Source organism: Castanea sativa, chromosome 2 (genome assembly GCF_040712315.1).
Source record: "Castanea sativa cultivar Marrone di Chiusa Pesio chromosome 2, ASM4071231v1".
NCBI classification, from domain to species: Eukaryota; Viridiplantae; Streptophyta; class Magnoliopsida; order Fagales; family Fagaceae; genus Castanea; species Castanea sativa.
In genome coordinates, this window is record NC_134014.1 from 54,522,194 (window position 1) to 54,532,244 (window position 10,051).

Sequence of the window (10,051 nt, forward strand, 5' to 3'; positions counted from 1 at the left end):
TATATATAATATTTTTTTACCCGTTTAATTTATCATTAAAAATATTTTTGCACACTGTGGCTTAAATCTTGCTCACCCCAATCACATATTAACTTTGCTATTTTTTTCCTCAAATCACTAACTTTATAACTAAAAATTGTTATAACATGATAACAATACACATGCAAGTATCAAGCCCTTTGTATTTTATGATTCCTGCATATATTAACACACATCATAATTTACACCAATTATTTTATAACAAAAAAATAATAATAATGCGCATATCAGACACATACACACAACTAACAAACACTCACTCTTTACTCTTAAAATTAGAGATATCGAGATAGTCAAATAGAGAATAGAGATGAGATGAAATTCATGAGAAATAATTTATACAATACAAGTGAGATGAGTTTTGTCATTTAGTTTAAAATATTTTTATAAAAATAATAATAAATAGATAGTGACAACTGCATAAAATAAAAGTATTATACAAACTCAACAATATAAAATGGTTATATCTACCCATATTGACAATAAATAATAATAATTGATAATAAATTATCATATAATGATTTCAAACTATGAAAATTCATATAATGATATTATATCATTTTATATATTTGCGACTTTTTTTTATCAATAACTAAATATATTTATTTATTTATTTTGATATAAAATATATTTAATTTTTCTTTTTATTAAATTTTGTTTAATTTAACTTTCCAAATGACCCCGAAAAAAAATTTCTGAGCCGCAACCGTTCATCTCCCACAGTCTTACTCTGCAAGATTTGAAGTCCGCTGTCCAAGACCAGATTTTTTTACAGTTTTGAGATTACAATTTACTCCAGGTCCTACACGTGTCACGTGTATAGTTGTCTTTAAATGCAAAAGCAAATTAAAGAACTCAAAATAAATGAAATGAAAATTAAAGAACTCAAAATAAAATCAAATAAACTAAATTAAAAATATGATGAAGTTAGAGAGTAAATTTATTATTTAACTATAATATCGTTTGTTTTTGAGAAATTAACTATAATATCATTTAAAATTCAAATTTTGGTGACACTTTAAAAGAAATAGGCAGCCCTCTTTACCTTTAAAAGGAAATGGAGAAGATTTTGAAAATAATATTCAAAGTCTGTTTGGTAAGAAATTTCTAATAACAATGTTTAAGTTTTATGAAAATATAAAACTCATTTAAAATTCAAATTTTGGTGACACTTTAAAAGAAATAGGCAGCCCTCTTTACCTTTAAAAGGAAATGGAGAAGATTTTGAAAATAATATTCAAAGTCTGTTTGGTAAGAAATTTCTAATAACAATGTTTAAGTTTTATGAAAATATATATGAGTGAAAAAATATATAAAAATATGCGTTATAGTATTAAATAACAATTTTAGTTGTTTCTACACTATTAAACAAAGCCTCAATTATTTATATCCCAAGTGGGGAACTGAAAGTGACAAGTGCCAGGTGCCAAGGTACATTGAAAGTTTACACATGTACATGTTTTGTTTGATGTTGGTGGTTGGTGGTTGGTGGAATGGAAACTACGTCCTCTCAGATTTGGATACACTGGTCTTCTTTACTTGGTTTGTTTACTTGTCTTGCACCCCAGTTAATTAATTTTTTAGGGTGCTGGCTGTTCAAATAAGGTCGATAAAGACGTTAGGTTTGGTAGGCCAAAAAAATCACAACTCAAAAAGAACTTTTCCTATGTTTTTGACAGCTCTACAGTACCGCGTCACAAGCCTTGCTGAGTTTGCAGATACCAATTCGAACTTGGCCAGTGACATGTATCTAATTATGTGTACTGAACTCGTCTGGATGGTAACATATATTTGCATTTAATTATGTGCCGTTTTACTATAGTAACATGTGTCCATGTTTAATTATGTGCACTGAACTCGTCAAGATAGTAATATGTATCTTCATTTAATTATATGAGATTTTATAATAAATCATTTACCCAATTCTGTGTATTGAGCTCATCAAGACGATGACATGTGCCTATGTTTAATCATGTGGCATCGTCCATACGGTCCAATATTCTTCAATTTTTAGCCATATAAGAGCAATTGCAGTAGTGGAGCTAAATACCTATATAACTATTTTAGCTTCACTCAAACACAAAAAAAATCCTCCTGTAGCAGTGGAGGTAAAGCAAAAAAATTTAGCTAAAGTGCTACAATGCTCATGTATCAATACATGAGCACTGTAGCTGAGAGCTATAAAAAAAAAATTATTCACCTTTCTAATTAAATTGTGGTTGAATATTTTTTGGGTAGTGAGATATATTATTTTATTGTAGTAGATATATTATTTTATTGTGATGTTTATATTATTTTATTGTGTTGAAAGCTAAAATAGATCCACTATTGCAGCATGTTTTGTTAAATAAGTAGGTAAAATAGGTAAAATAACTTTTTATAAAGTTAAATTGTTAAAATTTTAGCTCTACTGTTGTGGATACTCTTAACCATGGCGATCACCAGTTTATCTAGCCTCATCACCATAGGTTATGATCTTCTCTGCCAAAAGGGTCATTGGGTTTTTTTATCGGCAGGCCCAAGCCAATTTTGATAGAGCACAGACAAATTCTTGAGCCAACCTTTCCTCACGGCAGCCCAAGCCCTTGAAATGTTGGACCTAGTGTCCATCAAAGCCATCCACTAAAGCATAAGGGGCATGCATACGAGTGAGGACCTTGGCCCACAAATCCCTTGCTCTCCATTCGCCAATTGTGTACGGTTAGAACTTAGAAGTGCAATCATACTGGGCTTGGTGGAGAATAGGCCCACCCTTCATGCTTCAAGTTTTCTAGCAATAACTATCTTATACATGAGATATTTATGCGTAATACAACGTTTACAAAAGTGAACCAATCTTATGTGTCAGGTTCTAAGATGTTAGTACAGATAAAACCCATTTTGAGTAAACTTCTAAATTAACATGCATGTATCCTAAGTGCCTAACCATAGCTACTCCTTTGCAAACAGCCCAAAGTTCAGCTCAATTATTTGTTGTTATACCTATATGCATGGAAAAGCCGAAGAGCAAATGTCCCATATGATTTCTCATGGATAGTTTTAAAGTCCTAGGGATGGCTGTAACTAAATCTTTTGCAATGAAGAATAATAATAGTCATTGGCTAAGTGACATGGTCCAAATAGTTTTTGCCCATCGGCAACCCCTTAAAACATGTCTCTATTTGAGAGCATTGAGGACAAAACACTAAAGATGAGGCAAATATATTAGATCTTGTAGGTATTATGGTGACATTGCCAGATGAACATTTTAAATCCAAGTCCTTTTCCCAGGCCGGGGGGTTGGTGGTGAATTTCTTTAGAGGGAGTGGCTCATTGAACAGCACATTGGCTTGCAGTCGATGGCTTGTTGGTCTAAAGGAGCTGTATAGGCCTTGATTAGTTCAAGGATCAAGGGAGGATATAAGATTCCAACAAATCCCCATGGAAAATGTCAGATAATACTAAATGCAGCGGAAATGCAGCATTTTCCAACCCTTAGGTCTCTTTGAATTCTCTCATTTTCCATTTCTATTGTTGCGACCAAGTCAGAAAGCTTTAAACACAAAGAACAAAGAGGGAATGAAATGATATGAATTTCTTATGCCATCCAGATGTTAAAAATATTGAGAAATGAAACATTTAAATTGTCATCACATTTATTGTTGAAAGGGAACAACAATAGAAGTACAATTTTAAAGGGGGAAAGAATGAATTATGTTCAATTAGAACTTAGGAAAACAACCCTGGCAGTTAATTAACAACCAAGGCTGAAGGCTTATCTAGAAAATTAACTCCCCAGTGCAACCCAAGTTGCTTGTATGAGTATTCCCCACCCAGTCACAACCCAAAGTCATGTAATGTTGTTAGTAACTGTACATGGCCTGCTATAGTTGGGTCTCCAAAAGAAAATGAGCTGGTTCCTGTTTTGCAGTATGGCCAAACTTAGATGTACAGTATTTCCTATGTACCCCTGTGAGTTTTCCTGTTGCTGCCCTTTGGTGGAAACCTACCATTAGTCTTGAGCATTCTCTGTGAGCAAGCAAAGCAAAATGAATCTCCATTAGTAAAAAATTGAATGCATGTATGAATTAAGGAGGAACTTAGGTATGGTTCTTTAAATGTTGTATTTTAGGGTTTCTCAATGCAACCATTTGGCACATCTTTCTATAAAGACAATTAAATTCAACCATGTTTATGGTCAATGCAACACATGGTTGAATTTAATTTGGAAGCCTAAGTTAACAGCGCTTAGGATACATTTAGTTAAAATGGTAAGAAAGACTCACGAAAGCTGATCTTCTGAGTAGCTGGTGTGCCATTCACAGGTCTTATTCCACTGCTTGAATCCGTAAAGGGCACATTGAGCAGTATAGACTGCAGCAGCTGCTAATACAGATGGTTGGAATTTAAGCATCTCATACTCCACTAGTGAAAGCTCAATCAGGAAGAACGACAGTTGCTCAATCTGTTTCATAAAGTTGTAATTTAAGTACACAATACTCATTTGCAGTAATAACATGCCTCTACAATTTTCACTGAAAAGAGTACCAAGTACTAACCTTTTTATCTGATTGAGCAGCCTTGAAGAACCTTTGCATGAAAACATAAGGGGTTGGAACCGACATGTTGAACTGCAGTGTGTTGAGCATCAAGCTTTCCTGGAGATTTATGAAGAGCAGGGGTCAATAATTTGTTATCAGATATATCTTATAGCGTTGGCATAATCACAACCAAAGAAAAGTACCATTTCCAGAACCTCCTTCCTTGTGTACGCTTTATCTGATATAAGAATCAAATCCCCAACTACAGGAACAGAAACTTCCTCATACTTGCATGCTAAGAGCATGGCAACCAAGCCAACCAACTGAAGTTTCTTTCTTACTACTGATTGCTTGGATAAAAATCTGTCTATTAGATTAACCGTAAGGAACAGCGTCTCTTTCATGAGTTCAAACTTATCGTGGACCTGTTAAATTCAAACAATTAATACCTTGCTCAAATTTGACACTAGAATAAGAAAAAATCCAATTTGAACCAGAAAACCAAATTTTAGACATTGGTTCAGTAGGAGAAAATTGTACATACCTCAATAAGCCAGTCGATCAGTATAGCTCTCATCCTCTCATTAATGTCAAATTGTTGTGCCATATAGTCTGGTGAAACACAGCTAAAACACTGCATAAAATACTGGTGTTCAGTAACCAAACATAGGTAAAAATTGATGGTTTCCTTGTTAGTTACTGCCATTGTAAGCATACAATAAACTTTTGTTAAAATCAACTTCAAGTATTTGAGGCTTAGAAAAAAGAAAAAAAAACCAACAGAAAACTTAAGCCAAGCAAAAATACTTGCCATTTGTACAAAATATAGTGGTATCATTAGCAAATAGATAGTGGAAAACAACTAATAACTAGTATGACAAAACTTTCAAAATACCTAACATAAATGCTGCAGTTGCTGAGTTGTTACAACCATAATAGCTTAGGCCATATTTAGACTGAGGTCTGCTTACGTGTACTTGGCACGCAAATACAGGTAACTAATAAACCCGTGTGTGCGCACAAATGCACATAACTAATAAACCCACGTGCGCATATCTAATGTACCCGCAAAATACACACTACATATTCCCTCTATTATACAATAGATTGTAACCTTTTCCTTTTTGAGTTGTATATATGAAACTTTTCAAAATGTGCCATTTCCTTTTTCTTCTTGTTTAAAAAACATGCTAACTCTAATTTAATTTATTAAATTGAACTATATAAGTATTTGAGACCAAAGAGAAAAGGAAGGGGAGAAAAAAACAACCAAAAACTTAAGCCAAGCAAAAATTCTTGCCATTTGTTCAAAATACATAAGTATCACAACCTTATATGGTAAATATATAATGGAAAACCATAATTAATTAGTATGAAAAAAATTTCAAAATACCAAAAATAAATGATGAAATTGCCAGAGTTGTTACAACCATAATAGCTTAGGCCATATCAGTAACTACTTAAATTGAGGTCTCCTTACACCATGTAATTGGCGCGCAAATGCGCGTATCTAACAAACCTGCAAGCTCGTATCTAACGAACCTGTGTGAGCATACCTAATGAACCCGCGCACGCATATCTAATGTGCTTGCAAAATACAATTTACTACATATTCCTGCCATTCTATAGATGGTGACCTTTCCCTTTTGAGTTGTATTACAATATATGAAACTTTTCAAAAGCAGAAATTTGATTTTATATATAGACCTCACCCTTTTTCTTAAAACAAACAATTGGTGCCATCTCTTTTTTTACTTTTAAAAAAACCACGCCACCTCTTATTCAAACTAAAAAACATTTTAGGAAGATCACACTTTTACATTTTTATGATAATAGTACCATTTCAAAACGTTTTATTATGGATCTTCAAATAGTTTCAATGTTACACAAGGTTACACACATAAAAGAAATGTATATTTTAAACTGAACGTGATTCAATAATTTAGCAATTTAAAAGGAAAATAAGTGAGGTGTGCACCTAATGAGTTTTCTTTGATAGTTTCACTAATTTTATTAAATTACAATTGATAGAAGAATCCAAAACCACTCATTATGGGTATTCTAAGACTTCTTTACACAAAGTATGTGAATTTCAAATTGAACTTGTAGGAGAGATTTGTGTGTGTGTGTGGTAGGGAAAACATTTTATACCAAAAGGATTAGGTTTAAGGGTAAAGGAAGAAAGGTTTAGATCCCTAAACACACAACACCTATAAATTGAAGAAGATAGACACTATGAAAACTATTATACATGTAAGTTTAGTCAGTGAAACAGTAACAAGCTAAAATCAAGTTCAATTTACCTCCATTTTCCTGTAGTAGGCATAGAGATCTTCAATGTAGTCAACAACTGCTAGTGGATTCTTTGCATCACAGCTATCAATATCCATGACGGGCTCTTCGACTATATCCTCCATTTCAACTTCCTCCTAAAAGATTTAACCAGTGGATCAACAATCTTATAAATTGATTAACATAATTTTCAATTAACTGTTAACCCACACACACAAAGATACCATCTCATCAGTTTCACTAGGCATTGCTTCTGGTTGTTCTAAAAACATGGGCACTGGGTGGTCTTCTTTAGGGGCCTTGTGTTCCTCATCTATAAAGATGAAATCTCCAAATCCATTTGAGGTTGATGCTGATGGGTTTGCCTTCTTAATTTCCTATTCATAGTTAGAGCCAAAAAATCAATCTCAGCACCACCAAAAACAAAATAGAGCACATATACAATTTGGATCCATGTTTTCTCTCAGAGAGAGAGAGAGAGAGAGAGAGAGTAGTGATACCTGGGGACAAGGTGGCTGTGTGTTTGCAATTTGTGCAGCAAATTTCCTAAATAACACAGCAGATCAAAATTTAACCACAAAGAATTTGAAGACAAGTTTTGATAAAAATTCAAAAAATTTCCTTTTGGATGATTAGAAAACTGAGGATGAAGAAAAAAAGAGTTTGGATCATATATCTGTCTCATCTTGATTATTGGTTCATTATAATTGGAGGGTTTGTTTTCTTTAAAAGGGAACAAAGATCTGAAATTCAAAATTTGAATTTCTTTTCTTTCTAGTAAGTAACACCTTTTGTTTGGAGCCAAAAACCCACATAAGAAAATTGAAGAAATTAAGGTCTGAAGGTCCAAGTTTTAAATTTCTTACCTCGTAATTGGTCGGTGCACTGGATCAGCCTGTTTCTTTTCAAAGAATTGATGTTTTCTAAACAAGAAAAAAATATAAACAAAAATCAATTCCCAAAAAAAAAAAAAAAAAAGGAACAAGCATGCACAAAAAGAAAAAATTAAAAATTTAAACTTTATGGCATCAAGAAGTTACTCTGACAAGCCTCTCTTATTAACAATGGGGTATGCTTGATTGCTCACTAAACTCTGATTAATGACGCTTAAAGCCCTCCTGTTGTGCCTAATCTCCTGCCCGAACTTTCTATTACCCATCTCTAACCCTCCTCCTACTGTATATCATTCAAAAAACAAAAACCCAGGTCAGATCTTGGTGTTTTATAGCCATGTTCAATGTTAAATCATTCAAAATCTGAGACTTTGTAGCAGATAATCAAATGGGTTTACCTTGAAAATTTGTGGGTTTGTTCAAAGTAGGATTGTTCTCATCAGTAATAACCATTTTTGCTTATGATTATCTGAAAGAAAGAGACAATCACACACCAAACCCTCACTAAGCCTAAGACAAAAAAAAAAATCAGAAGCTTTAGAGCATCTAAAAACTCTAAAGCCTGAGCCTTTGCAAGAATGTATATATGTATGTATGTACGAAAAAAAAAGGTAGATGAAATATAGAAAGAGAAAGAGAGAGAAAGAGAGAGCTAAAGACACGAAAATAATGGGTATTTGTCTGGAATAGCCCTCGTGGCGCTTTTACTTTTTTCAAATGCAACGGCTAGTGAATTATGACCGTTGGATGAAGAGGGTTTTTGTCAAATGGTACTTTCTCAGTTTGTCGCAGCAACGGTCACCTGGGTCTGGTATAGGCATGTGGGTGTGAGTTTGCTGCATCTGATTTCAAATATTGGACAAAGATTACTTTTTTTTTTAATTTTTTTTTTCTTTTGAGTTTATCTTCTATTGAATAATGATTGGTCCCTTTTGCTACACTTTGCCTTTTACGGTAAGTTTAAAATGCGCTCCTTTCAATTTTTGTTTTTTTGTTTTTTTTTAAATTTTTCCACACTTGGATTTGCTAATAAATTTCACGATCCCCAACTTGGATTGTTGTTGTTTAAATTAAAAGTCTAGCAATGAGATGCTAATTAAGGAGTTTGGTGCAGTTTTTGGTTATTACAGCATGACTTTTGCAATAATTTCGAGTGTGTGGATACTTTTCAATTATAGATTTAGTTCTTGTAGAGTTGTGCCTGCAAACACTTGTTAAGGATATTAATGTTAATGACTTCAAACATAATTTGGAATGGCATTGAATTCGTATTGTAATAATATTTCATAGATCGATCCTCCTAGGGTGTTTGTTAATTTTTTCCTTTGTGATTTTTAGAATATTAAATTTATGGAAATTCTTAAACATGATTAGTTTGACTTTTTGAAATTGTCATTACTAATATTACATTTTATCTTTTTATAAGAAAATATAGGTTTTAAATATATTATAGTTGAAGGACATGACAAATTAAATCCCATAGTTTCAAAGTAACAAAATAAATAATGAAGAAGTTAAACTATTAGCTCATACTAAAATTTAAACAATCCACTTAAATGAATTGACGTTTAATTAGTTACTTTTGAAACTATAAAGTTTAATTCGTTACTCTTCCTCTATTGTAAGATTTAAAATATAGTTATTCTGAATTTATTTTTATCAAGATTGTAATGTAACCACCAAGTAATGGTTCCCAAAAATTTGGAGCCTCTTTAAATATATTAGTCTTCCCCTCCCCCCCCCCCCCCCTCCAAAAAAAAAAAACTAATATAGGTATCTACATGTGAGATTTTTCGTTTTTGCTTGCCTCTTAATTCTCTTTTAGTTGAGTAAATAATGTTTAACAAGCTTAGCCAGTTTGAGACTAAGAGGGCGTTTGGATGCAGCTTATTGCTGCGTCCACGTTTTGATTTTTTTTTTTTTTGTTTCTGCTGCAGAGGGGACATGTGTGCAGTGCGCACACTGTGCGGCACTGTGCGCGCACTGTTCATGTACTTTTTCATCAATTTTTTATTAAAAATGGGTCCTGCATCACTATTCACATATTTAAAAATTATTTTGCTACAGTGTTTTCAGTTTTCAGTTTTCAACAATAAGTTCTATCCAAACCGACCCTAAATTTTGCATTGCAAACACTATGAGCTTGTTTGGTATAATATTTTTTAAAACGGTTTTTTATTTAGAAATATAGAAATATAGGAAAAAAAGGGGGGGGGTCCTATAGTTTTTTATTAAAAATTTCATAAAAAGAAAACAATTGGCACCTATTTTCTAAAAATTGATTTTAGAAAACTTTTCTCCAAAAAT

General features: G+C 32.7%; 1 protein-coding gene across 1 annotated transcript; it reads right to left on the reverse strand.

Moving 5' to 3' along the window:
* Nucleotides 1-3,783: 3,783 nt before the first annotated feature.
* On the reverse strand, nucleotides 3,784-8,323 carry LOC142623867 (G2/mitotic-specific cyclin-2-like). Its single transcript, XM_075797343.1, has 11 exons — nucleotides 8,143-8,323; nucleotides 7,892-8,027; nucleotides 7,718-7,774; nucleotides 7,352-7,397; nucleotides 7,076-7,228; nucleotides 6,863-6,988; nucleotides 5,104-5,193; nucleotides 4,763-4,984; nucleotides 4,578-4,676; nucleotides 4,305-4,483; nucleotides 3,784-4,047 (listed from the first exon to the last, which is right to left on the reverse strand). The coding sequence occupies exons 1-11, from the start codon at nucleotides 8,195-8,197 to the stop codon at nucleotides 3,903-3,905; spliced, it is 1,308 nt and encodes a 435-aa protein (XP_075653458.1). The 5' UTR covers nucleotides 8,198-8,323; the 3' UTR covers nucleotides 3,784-3,902.
* Nucleotides 8,324-10,051: the final 1,728 nt, after the last annotated feature.